The sequence below is a fragment of the Brachycentrus maculatus genome, unplaced genomic scaffold (assembly GCF_059751285.1).
Source record: "Brachycentrus maculatus isolate JH-2025_06_01 unplaced genomic scaffold, ASM5975128v1 h1tg000522l, whole genome shotgun sequence".
NCBI classification, from domain to species: domain Eukaryota; kingdom Metazoa; phylum Arthropoda; class Insecta; order Trichoptera; family Brachycentridae; genus Brachycentrus; species Brachycentrus maculatus.
Genome location: NW_028281268.1, coordinates 293,618 through 314,587, shown reverse-complemented (window position 1 = coordinate 314,587; position 20,970 = coordinate 293,618). Strand labels below are relative to the sequence as shown.

The following is a 20,970-nucleotide window of genomic DNA, read 5'->3' as shown; positions in this document are numbered from 1 at the left end:
ATACAAATATAAACAAACAAAAAAATATATATAATAAATTACGCCTAGTTTTCAGACGTAAAAGACGCTGTCTACATGGAATTTTCGAAATGAATTGAACTCGTAAAACGCTAACTACTTCATTTTGACAAAGCATAAAGTTTTAAAAAGATTTAATACATTGTTCTAACGTGTTTTTGAATGAATAATACTAGTTTAGAATTTCAGATAAAACCGTTAATTAATAAAAAAGAATACGTTGAAAAAAAATTCTAAGCTCTCTCCTGTAAAGTAACAGATTTGCAGATAGAGTACTTTATGTAGGTGTCGTCGATTTATTTGATTATGATCCAAAATTAAGGTCTATTTTCTTCTCGCCCTTATATGCATTAAATGACTTTAGCCAATCTTACTTTGAAAAGATAGTTTTCAAAACGAGACGTATGAATCATATCATACATGTTAGGAAATATTTATATGGAAATTTTTTATTGCTATCTCAATTTAGATTATTTGTAAAATAGATAATTAAAAATAAATACATATTTTCAGTCGTCTCCTAGTATGTAAAATAATTCAGTTAGGATCTGTCATACATTTAGAAGAGTCTCCGCTAAATAAAGCTCACTCAAATCAACCACAGATGTACGAACTCGCACATGAAACGAAGCATGAATCATTTCATTTACCAATTCGAATAGCGTGGTTGTCAATCATGGTAGAATGGTCAATGTTACATACCGCTCACTCCTTTCAAGAACGTCATAAATCAAAAATCGCCAATTTTGAGTTGTGCATGTTTTCGGAATGCCCAGAAAATGTACTATATCCCAACAAAAGCGGCATATTTTTAACTTAATATTTACCCGCTACAGGTAAGAAAGTGTTGTTTTTGCATTTTGAAGAAAAGGTATTGTTTAATTATTTTTTAAAATAAACTAAATATTTTTCAAATGCCGAAAAAACCTTCAGGTTGTACTTAAAAAGATCTGTTGCACAGTAAAAATTTCAATAAGTGGCTTGATATTTATTTTTAATACATTGTATTATATTTTTAAACATTAAAAACGTTCTCCTGAAAAATCGAGTTTTTTGATTTATGACGTTCTTGAAAGGAGTGAGCGATATGTGTAAAGTGGTCACTTACACTAGCATATTTCCTTATTTTAGTGACCACTTTACTAACTTATATTATTTTATTAATTTGATTTTTCCTTGGGAAACACCACTTTTTCTTCAAGTATATTGACACGTATTTCGATGCATTCCGATGCATTTTGGGTGATTGAAAATGATGCGGAATGCATTGTAACACGTATCACAAGAGATTTTAAGAAATAGTGATATTATCCAAGCAAAACTAAAACAAAAAATTTAATGAGGATTGATATTACCACAAAAAACTGCCGAATCAATTAATAAAATTACATATTCTTCTTTATCTATGGTGAGATGTCAAAATGTATAATTGACTAACTAACTAACCATCACCACGCCTTCCCGCTTGTGGTAGGCCACACCACTCTGTCTTTGCAAACATTCTTCGCCTCTTCCACGTTCATGCATCTCCTCATGCATACCCGCCGATTGTTGCGACTCCTAACCTTACCACTTTCAAGTATTTGGCATACTTGATCGTGCCAAGTTTTTCTCGGTCTTCCTCTGCTTCTTTTTCCAATTACATTTGCCTCATATATTTGTTTTACCGTTCTTTCCTCATTCATTCGTTTTACATGTCCAAAAACCATCTCAACGCACCTTTCTTAATTTTATCGGTAATACTTGTCTCAGCTGCATTCCTTCCTTATTTCACTATTTGAACATCTATCATACATCGTATAAATAACTAATTGAAGAAACCCAGATAAGAGAACAAGGATATGGACTCAACCAAAATAATGAGACTAGCTTGAAAAATCAAACTTTGAAAATAGTTATGATTTTTTCCTATCAATGCGATTAGATTTCAATTTCTATAGCATCAATTATCTGTCTACATAATAAAACTTAAAATGTAACGAAAATAAAAAATAAAATGATGATAAAGGATTAATAATACAAGTTAACAATTCAATTCAAACCCTTACTGCACCCCAATGGTGCATAGGGCACTGCATTATACAAACACAGTGTTATATTGATCGTTAACACACGAAGGAAAGGTGATCAGCCCTCCGCTTCAGGTACCAGTCCAGGATAATATTGAATAAATATTAGAGTGAAAAAATCACTTATATTTATTTAACCCCCCTTGTCTTTATTGTCTGCCTCCGTAGTGTAATGGTCAGCACGCTCGACTACCGTTCTGGAGGTCCCGGGTTCGATACAAGTTAACAATAAATTTTATTTTTTGTTACAGATTTTAACCCATCTTTTCAAGATCTCCTGGCTTATGAACTATCCTTGGGATCTGCGGAGGATAGAACTCCAAGTCCCATCTCGGATGATAGGAACAGAGTCCCTGATGATGAAGACCTCGACCAGCACTATCCTGACACTGAACTGATGAAGATCTTCGGAGAGACGAATGACATAAGGTAATCTTAGTTAATAATAATAACAGGGCTGAAATTATATATAAGATTTTGAGTGTATCCTAATACTTGTTCACAAATCTGAATTATCTCTACTTAGGAGTTATTTTTTTTACATACCGCTCACTCCTTTCAACAACGTCATATGTATATCAAAAATCGTCAATTTTCAGTTGTGCATGTTTTCGGAATGCCCAGAAAATGTACTATATCCCAGCAAAAGAGGCATATTTTAATTTTATATTTACCCGTTACAGGGCAGAAAGTGTTGTTTTTGCATTTTGAAGAAAAGGTATTGTTTAATTATTTTTTTAAATATACTTAATATTTTTCAAATGGAGAAAAAATATTCAGGTTTTACCTAAAAAGACCTGATGCACGGTAAAAAGTTAAATAAGTGGCTTGATATTTATTTTTAATACATTTTATTATATTTTTAAACTTTAAAAACGATCTCCTGAAAAATCAAGTTTTTGATACATGACGTTGTTGAAAGGAGTGAGCGATATATGACATCTCAACATAGAACTTGTAGAAAATACGTTTTATAATAAATTATATTAAAAAATAAGTACTTCATAAAAACAACATTTTTCTTATTTTATTAAAAGGTCAACATAATAACATTTTTTTAAATTTTGTTTGGGGAAATACCCATTATTGGGTAAGACATGTTTGTCTTTTTTGACATCTCATCTAAAGAAGAACATGGAAGTCTGGGCATTCGCAAGGCCTTCGATCAGTCATAGACTGGTTAAGTGATCACTTTACACACATATTACATTCACATATTACATTTTGAGCGTGTCCAAATACTTGTTCACAAAATCTGGATTATATCTAATTACAGGATTCATTTTCACATTATTTTTTGACATCTCATCAAATATGAAGAAGAATATGGAGTCTGGGCATTTACGGGACTGACGACCGTCATAGGCTGGTTTCTAGTGAAGTTCTAGTGATTCAAGAATAATGTTTCGAAATTGGTTCATAAATATAGAATTTCAAGAATTTGACAAGTGTGGTTGTCAATAATGGGTAGAATTGGTGAATAATAGTTGTTTTACACGTGTGTATATTGTTGTTTTCTCTTTATATTTATATTTATATATATATATATATATATATATATATATATATATATATATATATATATATATATATATATATATACAAATATATATATATATATATATATATATATATATATATATATATATATATATATATATATATATATATATATATATATATATATATATATATATATATATTACAAATATAGATGGCCAATTCTCAGTCCCTTGGATTTTTTAAGAATAGACTACTGTAATCAGTAATAAATAAGCTGAATATAAGTGCGAGTAGTTGAGTTATAAATAAGTTTGCTCTGATAATCTTCAATCACAAAGTTTGAGACAACTTCGAATCTTGTCTAACCGCAATATTCCCTGATGGGAGAGTGTGTTTGTAATCTGCAAATGGATTCAAAATAGACTTAATTGCTTGTAAACTATGAGATCGTTGCATGTATAAAACATACGCATCTGCATACATGGATACGTATAAAATAATTAAAGCTTAATTTACACAGTAACAGTAAACAACGTAACAGTCAAATGCTGTTTGTATTTTCTTGGGTTGATTTCCTTGAACTCTTTGAAATATTTAAAAGATAATTGGAAGGAAAAAAATGTATGATATACATGTATAGGTACTGACACTCACAATGCTATGAATGTTTTATTGTGTTAGCGTTTTTGACAGTAATAAAAGTATATTATATATAAACACCGCATCTGTAGTGTAATGGTCCGCACGCTCGGCTACCGTTCTGGAGGTCCCGGGTTCGATTCCCAAGGGGGTCAAATAAATATTAGTGATTTTTTCACTGTAATATTTATTTAATATTACCCTGGACTGGTACCTGAAGCGGAGGGCTGATCACCTTTCCTTCGTGTGTAAACGATCAAGATAACACTGTGTTCATATGAAGCAGTGCCCTATGCACCATTGGGGTGCGGATAAGGGTTTTATTATTATTATTATATATAAACACAATCCTGCATGCTATGGTATATTTATTAATTACGAATAAACGCTTTCTAGTATGAAGGGGTGATTGAAATTAAGAAATAACATTTAATCTCCATTCTCAAGAGGACAAAATAAAACTAAATTAAAGTGGAAACAGCTCTCGTATATGTAGATAAAAAGCTTTGTAAAACGGAGATTTGTCTTGGTTTGAATAAGCCTAACCGCAGCCCTGATTAAGTAACACAATTTGTTTTTATTTTATGTTGGCAATTCTAAAAAAAGGAAGGGAGTGTTGGGTAATGAAGATTAGTTTATGTCCTTGTGTGTGTGTACACTGTACATTAATGTACTAAGGGTATATATGTACCTAACTTTTACATTTCTCTTGATTATTTATTTAGCGAAGTACCTAGTGAATAAATAACACGTAGAAATTATTTTTTACCATCCAACACATAGATTCTCAAACTTATTTGACTGGACGCCTAATTTTCAATGTCAATATTTTTAATCGCCAACCCTAGGAAAACTGTATCTGTGTTTACGGTAATGGTAAATATAAAACGTACCTAAGAGTATTTTTTTAATAAAAACCATTATAGTTACGTGACATATCGCTCACTCCTTACAACAACGTCATATTTCAAAAATCGTTAATTTTCAGCTCTGCATGTTTTCGGAATGCCCAGAAAATTTACTTTATTCCAACTGGCGGCATATTTTTTTAATTAATATTTACCCGCCATAGGGCAGAAAGTGTTGTTTTTGCATTTGGAAGAAAAGGTATTGATTTTTTTTTTTAAATATACTAAATACTGTTCAAATGGAGATAAAATATTCAGGTTTTACCTAAAAAGATCTGTTGTACAGTGAAAAGTTCAATAAGTGGCTTGATATTTATTTTTAACGTTGTTGAAAGGAGTGAGCGATATGTTTTTAATTTCACAAAGTAAGTTTGAAATTTTAAAAGTGAATCTTTTTTGAAGTAATCTCAACCTACGTGAGTGATTTATCCTTCCTATTCCAAACACAGATAATAATAAAAAAAAATCTTAGCTAAAAGAAACAAAAATTCACTAATTGATCTATGAATATTGTACATATTAAGCATAAGTAGATAATAAATGCGACTTTTATCTAAAAAAATAAGTAATCGCTGATAGTTTCAAAAGAAATTCAAGCAAAAATACATAAATATACAAAATTATTCAAAATTGTCGATTTAACTAAGGGAAGTGTACATTTTTTGACATCTCAACATAGATGAAGAAGAATGAAGTGAAGTCTCGGTATTTATATGGCTTATGAGCTATCATAGGCTGGTTAAGTGATCACTTTACACAAGTGCAATATTCAACCAGGATTGACCACGACACTACTCAATTTTCATAAACTTCCACAAATATCATTAATCTCAGGACACTGTACATACAAGCGGTGTGACGGTTAGTTTAGTTGTTTAGTCTCTGCTGAGACAACACACATATCTTATTAAATATAGTGTTCGGTACAATGAAATAAATCGTTTGTGACTGTGGATTACTTTTCTATGTACCCATGCCTGGAAAATGGGTTAGAGCATCTATTTAAATAAACCCTTAAGCGCATTATATTTCATGCAAAATATATTACCCCAAAATATCATATAAAATACTCATAAAACATTTACACATTACTTTTTCAACAATCTGTTATTTGACTCTTCAAATTGCCCGCCTAATTCTCTCGAAGCCAAAATTGTCCACTGGGATTACTTAATCGCCCAGAAGCGAGTGATGTTGCCCAGTTTGGGAATCTATGATCTAAAAGGTCATCCGCCTCCCGCATTATTTGTTCTCTCCGTAGTGAAATATAAAAAATGTAAGTGATTTTTCAATGTAATATTTATTCTATACTAGCCATACTCGCGCACTCATTTCTTTGGCTATTTAAATATTAAACTCTCTTTGTCATTCTTTTTGTGTAATACCACTTTTATTTTAAAGTGTTATTACACAAAGTGAACGATGAATGAGAAGGAGAGTGTTATATTACCATACTACAAAGTTATCGATGCTTTTAATATACAAAATACAATAATACTTATTGCAATCATTCTCCGAAGAGTAGTGTGGTTGTCAATGATGATCGAAATGGTCAATTTTATGGTCGTTAGCCCTTTAAATATCTAGACTTCCATATTCTGCTTCATCTATGTAGAGATGACAAAAAATGTAAAGTATAATTAAAGACACACAAGGTGGCTTGGTGAGTCTCTGTAATTTAAAAAAAAAATTGTGATATAAATAAATGGATACATATTTTATTTATTGTTTCAGCATTAACTTTGTGGTAAGACGTGTTACAATGATTAAAGAAAACACTTGTTTTTTCCCACTTGAGTTTTATTATAGACTACATATTTTAGAAGTTAAACTTCCATCATTCAGGTCTGTATAATAACTAAGTTATTATACAGACCTGAATGATGGAAGTTTAACTTCTGAAACATGTAGTCTATAATAAAACTCAAGTGGTAAAAAACAAGTGTTTTCTTTAATCATTGGATACATATTGTTTTTTGACATCTCATCAAAGATGGAGGAAAATATGGAAGTCTGGGCATTTACGGGGCTGACGACCGTCATAGGCTGGTTCAAGTGATTACTTTACTTAACATTATTATTGAATCACTAGAACTTCACTAGATACATTTATTGGTGAGATGAAAAGAAGCTTTTTATTTAGCATGATTAGCAGTGTATTATATTACCATACCACAAAGTAAGCAATGCTTTTAATAAACAAAACATGGTTACATATTATAGAAAAGAGATGAAAGAAATAGAACACACCTTAACCCTTATTGGTCCAATATCTCGATATCGATTTTTTGCTCTTATATCCTATGTCGGATGTTATTCGACATTTTTTTCATCATTAATATTATTCATTTAAATTCCAAGCTTAAATTTTTGTCACTCGTATCTATTGCAACAGTATGTGGAGCAGAGGCCAATTTTTTTCCAATCGGAATGTAACTGTCTACCTACATTTTTTTTAATTTTAGAGGACCGGAAAGGGTTAATAATAAAAATATATTCTACCCCTACCTTGCTGTGGATATAACATTTTATCTAGCCGTCTACCAGTCGTATGATGTCGGTAATGACGAAACCCAGTGACTGGGTTTTGTCATTACCGACTTTACTGTGAATTTACATTTAAATCATCCCTATTTTACTGTGAATTTACATTTAAAAGCTTTCAATATACCTGTCACTGCCAATCTAAATAAATACAAGTTTGTAAATCCACTAACAAATTTTTTAGAAGCACCCCGGTATAGGATAGAAGAAGAAATAATTTATACATTTCGCTCACTCCTTTCAAGAACGTCATAAATCAAAAATCGTCAATTTTCAGTTGTACATGTTTTCGGAATGCCCAGAATGTAATATATGTAATATGTATGAATGAATGTAATATATCCCAGCAAAAGAGGTATATTTTAACTTAATATTTACCCGCTACAGGACAGAAAGTATTGTTTTTGCATTTTGAAGAAAAGGTATTGTTTAATTAGTTTTTGAAATATACTAAATATTTTTCAAATGGAGAAAAAACTTTCAGGTTTTACCTAAAAGATCTGTTGCACAGTAAAAAGTTCAATAAGTGACTTAATATTTAATTTTAATACACAGTATTATATTTTTAATCTTTAAAAAAGTTCTCCTGAAAAATCAAGTTTTTTTGTTTATGACTTGTTGAAAGGAGTGAGCGATTTGTCACTTAGTTGTCCGTTTTGTAGGTTGGAGAGCAAGCGGTCCGGCCTGCGCGCCGCCCTGGCCGCCCGCATGGCGCGCGGCTCGGCCGTGTCGGGCCCCCAGTCGCTGGGCAGCCACGTGTTCATAGCGCCCCCTTCCTTGTCGGACGGCTCCTTCGTGAGCAGACGGTCGCAGGCCGCGCACGCCCCCTACCTGGGCGTCGGTGAGTGCACTTTACCACTAAGCCTTCACAATGTCTTTTTTTTTATTTGTATACATTTATTTAAATCACAATTTATACATTGACGTCGCCCACCTTATCAAGCTGATATATCTTGGGAATATTAGAAGGGGGGGATAGGGAGATGAAAGAAAATTCAGCGCAAAAAATATACTTAAATTGATTTGATTAAAAATATAAAAATTATACGAAAATGACTTTAACTTAAACTAATCTTATCCGCTATCTTAAATTAGCTTAAAATTAATTAATCCTATCTTAAATTAAACTTATTCTAACCTTTGGTGGAAAAAATGCGCCGTGGGATGCTGGGGTGGCCGTGATCCTTTGTAAAAAAGCTGCGCCGTGGATGCTGGGATGAGGTTCTTCTTATGACGGGCCGCCGTGCGATGATTCTTGCTTCTTATCTTCTTCTTCTCCTAGTAGAGCTTCAGCTCTAAATTTGAGGCTTATGACCCGGCGTGGGTTTGCTTTTGATACTCCGGATGAGTAACTCCCTTTTTTCTATCTTCTTTCTCCCTGCGTAGAGCTCCCGCTCTTCTCCTCACTTAAGTCTTAAAACCTGGTGTAGGTATGCTCCTTCTAACTGATTTCTCCCGACTGCTCGATCCCCCTGATCTCTCCCGACTGCTCCTTCTAACTGATTGATCCCACTGATTTCCCGAATGCCTCTTCCAACTGACTATTCCGACCAGTCCGACTGGTCGGTCTTCTCTGATCCGACGGATCCCGGCTTCCAAGTGCTGGCTTCCAAGTGCTACTTCCAAGTGCTACTTCCAAGTGCTCGATCCCACTGATTTCTTCCCGTTATATTCGGTTTCTCTCCTTGAAGATCACGCCCTCGAAACCATTTTTCATTGGCTGACGGTGCGCTTGTATCCACCCCCAAAATTTTCAACGTCTAGACGTTTCAATTAGCAAACTTAATTTTATTGATAATATAATAAAGAATGCTCTTAGTATAATAATAAAGAAAGACCACCGGCAAACATCTATTTACAAAGGCCAGCGGGTTGGCGACAGTTTTTATGATTCAAACCTTTTAAATACATTTAAGTTTTACGACAGGTAAATTATAAAAGGTCGGAGCCATAAAAAATATTTGCGCGCACAGAAAAAAATTTTACCTAAGACTAATTAATTAAATGGATTGATGATTGATTTTTTTAGCCAGCCTGAAAGGATAAACGTGGTTTCACCACGTCAACATATTTAGAACTTTTTTGTTGTTTGCAGAAACCCACCAAGCCACTTTGTGTGTCTTGTCGGTGGAGTTCTTTGTTAATATTTTTTTTATTGTCTTTAACGATTTTAACACAAAAAAGAGAAAAAAATAAGAATATAGACATTTTACAATTTTCATAAAATTAACTCTTGATCATTTACCCATTCCTTTATTTTGCCTTTGTTCAACTGGCTAACTGGCATATAGTACCAAACTTAACAGTCATTTACAAGAACAAATCCGAAAATCGTATAAGCGTTAACCTTCAAATGTCTCTAGTGAAGTGATTCAAGAACTTCCAAGAATTTGAGTAGCGTGGTTGTCAATAATGGATAGAATTGGTGAACGTTACACGTGTGTAAAGTGATCGTCAGCCCCGTAAATACCCAGAACATATTCTTCTTCATCTTTGATGAGATGTCAATAAATAATATACCTTCAAACGTTCTCAGTTCTAATGAAAATAATTTCTTATCATATCCATTTATCAAATCTATTTTTCATTAAAATCCTAACTGTGCATCAAACCTCCTCCCCTAGTTTTTCCCTCTACCTCCGTCCCTAAACTCTCCTTTTTCTTTGCCTTCCTTATTATCGTCAATTTGTTATTTATGTTTTCTTTTTAATCACAAAGTAATTGCTTCAAATATCAAAATTAGAGAAAATAATGTTTTCAAGCGTTTCTCAAGTATGTAAATATAATCCAAGATTCATACCTCGCATACAAATTAAAGAGTCTCTACTTAATAAAAGCTTTCCTCACCCCACTATACATGGTTATAATGAACTCGGGCATGCTGTGTTACGGGTTTGATCAATAAACCTAGAAGTTTCAAGAATTAGAGTAGTGTGTTGCTCAATAAAAAGCATCTTTTCATCTTACCAATAGATGTCTCTAGTGAAGTTCTAGTGATTCAAGAACAATGTTTCAAAATTGGTTCATATAAATAGAATTTTCAAGAATTTGAGTATTGTGGTTGTCAATAATGGGTAGAATTGGTAAATGTTACACGTGTGTAAAGTGATCATTTTAACCAGTGTATGACGGTCGTAAGCCCTAAAAATGCTCAGACTTCCTTTTACATTCTTCTTCATCTATGTTGAGATGTCAATAAAATAATGTAAATTTCAAACTTAAAGTCATTTACAAGGACGAATCCGAAAATCGTAGAAGCGTTGAGAATATTTCAGTTTTAAAGAAAATCATTTCGCAATACGGTGCCAGCTCGCTAATCCGAACGTAAATCGTGCCGTAGTTCGTTCGGATTAGAGAATCGTTCGGATTACTGAGTGTTTTGAGAAAATTGAAAGAAAAAGAAGAAATTTCGGTTTGTGAAAATGTTTTTAACATTACTCTATTTTGGCATTAAATGAATAATTAAAAAAAAAACAACTCTGTAGTTTTTTTTCCACAAGAATTTTATTTGACCAGCAACATACTTTTCTGATGATATCGAATACGAAACAGGGTTTCGTCGTAACCGATATCTGGTCAAATAAAATTTGTGTAGAAAAAAAAACTACAAAGTTGTTATTTTATTCTATAAAATGCAGTTCCACCAAGAAATGTCAGTACAAAACATGAATAAATAAAAAATAAAAATAAAATATTTTAACTTTACTTTATATGAAACATATCCAATTATGAACGAAAAGCGCAAAACAATAATAATAATAAAAAATCCTTGGCACTTCAAAAATGTTTTAAAAGCAGAAGATTTTGAAAATAATTTGCGTTAAAGATTCGCCTATATTCGTGATAGTGGATATTATTTATTTGATACTACCTGTTGTGCTCACGCGAGATGGATAAATTAGGTACGTTACGTAAAGGGTATTTTACTTTACAACGTTAAAATACCCTTTACGTGTCCGTCACGTACCTACGTGTTCATTATTCTAGTGATTACCAAATAAACGTGATGATTCATACACACTACATGTGTACTTTGTACGTATACTCACTTGACAGGATGTAATTAGGTAAAAATATGATTATCATTTTAGGGAGGCTTTAATTTGGGGTCGCTAAGACTGACGATGAAATACTGACTTTTTTTCATTATAATTTGAGTTTAAATTCTACATAGGTACCTTTCTGCCTGAATTTTTTCGAGGTTCCTAGCTTTTTTTATCATACAGGAATAAATATCGTAATTAACTTAACTAAGTGGAGAAAACCCAGATTTGTGAAGGAGTATTTGGACACATTGAAAATGTTGTGAAGAAATTATTATTCTTTGTGAACATATTTTACAGCTCAAAAATCCCTCTCCGTTAATCTCCGTTTAAAATACTGAAAGAAGTTTAAAATAAAAGTACAATATGGCATATGGTAATATAAACTATCGTTTTTCATGCTTATGTGTAAACCAAAAAAAAAAAAAACCTTATCCGCGCCCAATGGTGCATAGGGCACTGCGTCATATAAACGCAGTGTTATCTTGATCGTTTACACATGAAGGAAAGGTGATCAGCCCTCCGCTTCAGGTACCAGTCCAGGGTAATATTGAATAAACTTACAGTGAAAAATCACTTATATTTATTTTACCCCCCTTGGGAATCGAACCCGGGACCTCCAGAACGGTAGCCGAGGCGGACAGTTTTTAAAATTATTAAAGAAAATACTTGTTTTTATACCACTTTATTTATGTCTTTTATTTATTTATGTCTACTAGTTTCGGAAGCTAAGCTTCCATCTTAAGTTCTTCGAGTTGATATTTGGACGTTCCTCGAGCGTTTTGTGAATCACTCGTGTAACAGAAATATCATCCTTAATCATGGATACAGGGCAAAATGTCGTCGTCATAAAGGGTAATAACTGAAATATCTGAAAATACCTTATTTATTTATTTATTTAAATGTGTTCCCATAAACCTCACGCGTGTCAACTTAAAATGAATGATTTTTCTTGCCTAGTACTCAATTTATAAAATATTTGTATTTTTGTATAACTGTTATGAACACGAATATAACCCAACAAAATTTATTATACAGATCATGTTTTATTAAAAACATTATTTGCTACTTTAGAGAAATATCACCAAATAAAAAGGAGTATATTTTATCACATATATGTTTTATGTTTGATATCTGAATAATTCTATGACGACATTAAATTGAATATCTCCTATAAAATATTTGTTTTGTACGAGATATTCAATTGAATATTATTATTTGTTAGTTTTCTAGCATTGGTTAGTACTTTTTCTTGACGATTTATATGCATACTCGTATATACTTTAAATAGCAGAAGTACTAATATTATATATTATAATTATTAGGATGAAAGTAGACTGAATGCAGTTGAAATGCGATCTCTCAGAAGAATGTGCGACAAAACGATGTATGATAGATGTGCAAATAGTGAAATAAGGAAGGAATGCAAAGCTGAGATAAGCATTATCGATAAAATTAAGAAAGGTGTGTTGAGATGGTTTGGAGATGTAGAACGAATGAGTGAGGAAAGAACGGTAAAACAAATTGATGAGGCGAATGTTAGTGGAAAAAGAAGCAGAGGAAGACCGAGAAAAACATGGCACGATCAGGTATGCCAAATACTTGAAAGTGGTCAGGTTAGGAGTCGTAACAATCGGCGGGTATGTATGAGGAGATGCATGAACGTGGAAGAGGCGAAGAATGTTTGCAAGGACAGAGTAGTGTGGCGCTCTATTCTCTCTGCCTACCCCTGCGGGGAAGCGGCGTGATGATTAGTTAGTCACTAATATTGTCTTATACGAGGGTTTTCGAAAAAAAAAATATACCCAAGAGCGACTCGTGTTATATAAGCTGGTCGTGTTATATACCTCGAACTATCACGAGAATCTTATAAAATTACAGGATAAACTTTATTAAAAATATGTTATAATCTGAAACTTATTTTCATAGATACTAGAACATTCTGTTCTCTTTGTGTGTAGTATTCACGCGCGGCTCATGCTTATGCTCTCTTCGAAACAAGCGAGTATTAACATGGTGTCGTCGAGGGGAGTAAAGCTGAGTTTACACTCGGTAATTACACATTTACATTTTTTTTTAAAGGAATAACCGACAAACTTCTACTTGTTGCTTACTTGAGGCTTGTCTGCAGATAGAATAGTAAGAAAATGGAAGGTTAAGGTGAAAAACACATCACAAACACCCAGATTAATTAAAAATAAATATTCCTTGAATTTTGCAATTGACTGGAATCGAACCCGCGACGCCAGTTTCGCACTCAAGCGTCTACCCAATTACCGTGTATTGTTTTAAATCATTACGTACTGCCATAAAATATTGTGTCAAGACTATAAGAGTATATAAACGCTCGCACTACTACATTTCGAAAAACTCTTAAATTTATTATTATTTCATTTTTTTTTCAATTCGATCGGTCGATTTATTCCCAATGCCACTCACATATAATTTTACAACATTCTTCACCTCGTTATATATCTGAGCTTCAAACCCATGTCTATAAATAATGGTAAAAATCACCTGTTTATGATATCCACCCTTTTCTGCTTTCATTTGGCTTTCGTTTCTGAGAGTTTTCTTCCTATTCTTATATTAATTTTAAGTCAAATGTTTTATTTACTCGTCACTTTTCCAGGTGTTGCGTGTCGCTAAAGCTTTACCAATAATTCATACATTTTATACTCACACCTCATGGTCGGGCATTTTATTGCATATTCATAACGTCACGATTTTCCAAGTATTTCAAAAATAATCTCCCGTAAGTCCACCATAGATATTTATGATTTTGCCTAACAATATAAAAGTCTATTTCAATCGTTTGTATTATTTTCGTTTATTAAAAAATCGATTCGATATTTTGGGCGAAAAAGGGTATACTTAATGAGTGCATAATACATTGATATATACACATACTTGCTTTTATAGATGTATTAACATTCTCATGGCCAATTTTCGAATTAATTGCGTTATCCGCTGCCATAGTGTAGCGGTTAGCTCGCTAGGCTAACATGATGAAGGTCCTGGATTCACAAGAGGGTCAAAATAAATATTTTTATTTTTCATATTAAATAAATATTATTGTCTAATATTTATTTAATACCTTCCTGGGCTGGTACCTGAAGCGCAAGGCTGATCACCTTACCTTCGTGTATTTAACTTTCAAGATAACACTGCTATACGATGCAGCACCCTGTACGCCATTGGGATAAATTTCATTGTAACAAACACAATATAATACGTTTATAGATTTATCGCTTAATTGCGAGATCTATATTCATGTATTATTAATAAACTTCTTCACTCATTCGATTCACACTCCCAAATCATCTCAACACACCTTTCTTCATTTTATCGATAATGCATATTTCACATTCTATCATCTACCATACAACGTTTTGACGCACATTCGTCTGAAAGATTTCATTTACAAAAACGGACTTACAGCCAGGATAAACATATATCGAAAATCTGGAGACAATCGGACATGTACATAGTTGCTGAGATGTATATATATATATATATATATATATATATATATATATATATATATATATATATATATATATATATATATATATATATATATATATATATATATATATATATATATATATACATATATATATATATATATATATATATATATATATATATATATATATATATATATATATATATATATATATTTATATATATATATATATATATATATGTATATATATATATATATATATATATATATATATATATATATATATATATATATATATATATATATATATATATATATATATATATGTGTGTGTGTATTCGTCAGTTACCCCATTCGTGCTTAAAAAATACAGAATTGTTTAAAGTTCAATGGAGATAAAATTGGGTCTAAATTTCTTTATTTCATATGAAACCTGAAAATGGATATTGGAAAACGATTCGCCTTTAAATCGACACTGTTTTCTACCTCAAAAATGTTAAATAAAAGAAAGAAAATACTATTTTCCGAAATACAAAATACAATACTTGTATTCTTTAAATATTTTATTTACTTATTTTGTCTTTCGCGCATAAAAAGTCATCAGTAATACAGTATGAGGCCCGTGAAGTGCAATTATTTTAATCAAAAAAATGTATGTCAAACTGCTGATATGTATATTACATACCAATAAGAATGCTTAAGCGTTTTAATTGGTTACCCTTGCTTTCTCTCAACCTAAACATGCTCTTTTAAGTACTATTAGTACCAAAATTAACATTCTTATGCTTTTTTTAAGTGTTTTATTTGGGAGTCAGTCATATAAGGGATATTTCAGATAGTTTCTTATTTGTATTTATAAACAAAAGATTAAAAAATAATTAACTAACTAACCAACACGCCGCTTCTCCGCAGGAGTAGGCAGAGAGAATATAACGCCATACCACTAGATATATACCACACATACCAAAAGAATCAATCCAACTCTAATGAATGGATGTGAAACATGGAGTTGGCAAAAGAAGGATGAAAGTAGACTGAATGCAGTCGAAATGCGATCTCTCAGAAGAATGTGCGACAAAACGATGTATGATAGATGTACGAATAGTGAAATAAGGAAGGAATGCAAAGCTGAGATAAGCATTATCGATAAAATTAAGAAAGGTGTGTTGAGATGGTTCGGACATGTAGAACGAATGAGTGAGGAAAGAACGGTAAAACAAATTTATGAGGCGAATGTTAGCGGGAAAAGAAGCAGAGGAAGACCGAGAAAAAGATGGCACGATCAGGTATGCCAAATACTTGAAAGTGGTCAGGTTAGGAGTCGTAACAATCGGCGGGTATGTATGAGGAGATGCATGAACGTGGAAGGGGCGAAGAATGTTTGCAAGGACAGAGTGGTGTAGCGCTCTATTCTCTCTGCCTACCCCTGCGGGAAAGCGGCATGATGGTTAGTTAGTTAGTTAGTTAGTTAGTCAAAAGAATCAAAAATACGTATTAAATTACATTTAGAATAAAAAAGAGTAATATTTTTAATTTTTATTTATATGGGCATTTTCATTGTGACCTTTACTTACTATCTAAAATAATAACTAATCTTCCTCTATGTTATTGTATTGACTATTGTTATTGTAAAAGAACTTATACTGATATTAAGTATAGAGTCATTCGAGAGAGGATGATTTAGCTACCCCTAGTTTATATGACGTCGTAATGTACGTAAATAAACATCCCCCGCAGTGAATCTGATTAAAATAACATAGTAGAACATGTTGATAGTCCATTTTCTTTCATGAAAAACTGAAAAATAATCATAACAAAAGTTGGTAAATTGTTAGGTATTTTTTAACCATGTACCTACCGTACCGATAATATTCATGGGTTTACATATGACAATATTGGTTCATTAATCATGAATTAATTTTAAAAAAATCTGATCTGTGAAATTAAACTACATAATTCAACTCAGCTCGAAACCAAAGCGACATTAAATCAACATTGAACCTAATTAAAACTTTATTTAAGTCAACTAAAGTCGAGAATAACCTATTAAATATGGATTGATCAAGTAATTATTTCTCTCATAAAACATACATACATGTACCTACCTACATGATTTTAAAAAAAATTAATTGAATACTTTTTTATATTATCCACTGACACTTCGTGATGGAATTGCATTTTTAATATATTATTAGATTAAAACCAATATTTTTAGCTTTTCCACTTTATTTTTATTTGACCAGCGACCGGGTTTCGTCATTACCGACATCATCAGACTGGTTTGACCAGTCTGATGATGTCGGTAACGACGAAACCCAGTCGCTGGTCAAATAAAAATAAGGTGGAAAAGCTAAAAATATTGATTTTAATCTAATAATATATTAATTGAATACTGTTTTATGTTGATTGTAACCATACAAAGTGAGTAGCTATGTTCCAAAAAAAACTTCATTTAATTTAATTTAATAAATAGAATTAACCTTGTTTATTTTACTGTAAATTTCTCCTCCGCCTCCGTAGTAGTAATGGTCAGCACGCTCGGCTACCGTTCTGGAGGTCCCGGGTTCCATTCCCAGGGGTGGATCAAAAAAATATAGGTGATTTTTTCACTCAAATATAAATTCAACATTACCCTGGACTGGTACCTGAAGTGGAGGGCTGATCACCTTTCCTTCATGTGTTAACGATCAAAATAACACTGCGTTTATACGATGCAGTGCCCTATGCACCATTGGGGTGCGGGTAAGGGTTTGAAATTTCACCCCACTTCTTTTTTTAAAAAAAAGGAAAAAAATGTAATTAAATTTCATGTAAGTTATATTGTGATAGGTTTTAGTTAATTAATCAAAATGGAATTTTATAACCCATTTTTAAACTATTTTTATATTAAAGGATGTTGATTTTATCTATTAAAATTTGTACAATACGAATACAAAAACCTTTAATACGCGACAGCATATTACAGATATGAGCTCGTATATCTAAGAAAAGCTATATTTATAAATAATATATAGGGCCCATGAGGTGATTTCTCACGAAAATGGCGCTATTCAAATTGTCCAATAAATTATAATAAAAATTATTATAACATAATATCTAGCAGATGTAATGTCACTTTTTTATTAATAAACAACCCGTCTTGTAATATCATCAAGTAATCAATTTTTATCTTGATAAATATAAATCTCACTGTTTCTATTACATCTGCAGATTTTCAGGTAGGGGGGATTATAGATAAACGCTGTTGTAGAATGATTCAATTATGTTTTATCGAACAAAAGTGAGGCTTTATCTTCGAAGCAGTAGTGATAGGAAGAAAAAATAAACCTTGCCGTATATTTTTTTCCAAGAATCGATATTCCCAGGACTTGATACAAATTTGAAATTAATCCAATAAAATCCTTGAAAACTGCCAACGCTAAGATTTAAATGTAAGTTTTTCTGACATCGGGTTTTTTAATCTTAAATAAGATATTAATTAAGATAAAGTCAATTAATTGACAACATGAGTTTTATGACTCCATTTTTTTATTTTTCTCTGTGAGGGCATCGTTTTAAATTAACATATAAAAATATAATCAAACCAATACTGAAAATTAGTCAATCGTTTTTAACGAATTTAATTATTTCCTCTTTAACGTTTCCAAAGTAATCAATAAGAGAAATTTACATATTTACCAATCAATGAATTAAAAGTTCAAAGTCAATCTGAAACTGAAAATGATTTATTTTCATTTCAGCGTGCAAAAGTACTATTATTTTGCAGAAAATTTATTGTTTTTTCGCTAATATAAATGTAAAAATGATGATGATTTTATTCGCAACTGATTTTTATTTTAATGTATCCAAATTTTCCCAAAAACCGATTGTCAAAATAAGTTCAATAAATTTATTAAATTATATTTTCAGCTGTCTTAAAGCACCGGAAATTATATTATTTTTTGACATCTAATCAAAGATGAAGAAGAATATGGAAGTCTGGGCATTTACGAGGCTGACGACCGTAATGGGCTGCTTTAAGTGATCACTTTACACACGTGTAACATTCACTAATTCTACCCATTATTGATAACCACACTACTCAAATTCTTGGAAGTCATATTATATATGAACCAATTTTGAAACATTATTCTTGAATCACTAGAACTTCACTAGAAATTATTCGAAAAAGAATCTTACATGTATATCTTGAAGGTTGCTGATAATAAAACTTACTTTTTTCAACCACACATGTCGATTACGAAGTAACATGAGTTGATTTTTTCAATTAAAGCATAAATGCAATTTCCGAAATTAGAGTGATGTGATTATCGATCATGGGTAGAATGATACATTTTACACATTGTATAAAGTAATCATATAAACAAGCCAACGACAGCCCCATATTCTTATTCATTTATGTTGGGATACGAATAGAAAACTTTGGTAAAAATAATTTTAGCAAAAATACGTGATAACGTATTTTGGGTTGAGTATTTTATAGCATGCTTGTACAGTATATCATACACCGTGCAAGTCGTGACACTAAACCTTTAATAAAGAAATGTATTTTATGATTGTCTGTTGCATAAAATACTGATTCCAATAAAGTATGTATTTTATCGTCTCCCCAAAAATATCGCCCGAGGGTTGAAAATAAAAAATCCATATTTTTAGTTGAATTTATTCATGACCTAGTTTCTAGACTAGTCCTTCAAAATTATCTACTTTAAATGTTTATATTGATAAAACATATCGCTCACTCCTTTCAAGAACGTCATAAATCAAAAATCGTCAATTTTGAGTTGTGCATGTTTTCGTAATGCCCAGAAAATGTACTATATCCCAGCAAAAACGGCATATTTTAAACTTAATATTTACCCGCTACAGGGCAGAAAGTGTTATTTTTGCATTTTGAAGAAAAGGTATTGTTTAATTATTTTTTTAAATATACTAAATATTTTTCAAATGGAGAAAAACTTTCAGGTTTTACCTAAAAAGATCTGTTGCACAGTAAATAGTTAAATAAGTGGCTTGATATTTATTTTTCATTCATTGTATTTTATGTTTGAACTTCAAAAACGTTCTCCTGAAAAATCAAGTTTTTTGATTTATGACGTTCTTGAAAGGAGTGAGCGATATAAGTAAACAATAATAAAAAATTAAGATAAAAACCTTTCCGTTATGTTTAGGTTACACTGTTTTTAAGCGATTTTTTTTTAGTTACAACATTTTGAGTGTGTCCAAATACTTGTTCACAAATCTGAATTATCTCCAATTGGGAGTTTTTTTTACATTATTTTTTTGACAATTCCTAATTGGAGATAATCCAGATTTGTGAACAAATATGTGTGCACACTAAAAAGGTCGAAAATAAATTAACTGGTCAAATATCAGCTTAAATAATAAATGGAAATGATGTTTTCTGGCGTTTCTCAAGTATGTGAATATAATACAGGATTCGGACCTGAGTTTCTTCTTTATAAAAAGCTTCCCTCATCCCACCGCAGATGTCTCTAGTGTAGTCTAGTGAAGTCAAGCACTATGTTTGGAGTTTGATCAATATATCTAGAAGTTTCAATAATTTGAATATTGTGGTTGTCTAACATGGGTAAAATTGGTGAAAGTAACACCTATGACGGTCGTAAGCCGTCGTAGGCCTTGTAAATGCCCTAACTTCCATATTCTTCTTCATCTTTGTTGAGATGTCAAAAAAAAATGAAATAATTCCTTGGGTATACTGGTGGTCTCCGCGACGCATGAATAGGAGTTAATCGCACTAGATATATGGAAGTTTA

General features: G+C 31.7%; 1 protein-coding gene across 1 annotated transcript in view; it reads left to right on the top strand.

The window, feature by feature from the left end:
• LOC148301753 (uncharacterized) overlaps positions 1–20,970 on the top strand; it is a 59,218-nt gene that overhangs the window by 20,331 nt on the left and 17,917 nt on the right. Inside the window, exons 2-3 of the mRNA XM_088272759.1 lie at positions 2,339–2,516; positions 8,344–8,522. Of these exons, the coding sequence (XP_088128885.1) occupies positions 2,339–2,516; positions 8,344–8,522 (357 nt within the window). The remainder of the gene's footprint in view (positions 1–2,338; positions 2,517–8,343; positions 8,523–20,970) is intronic.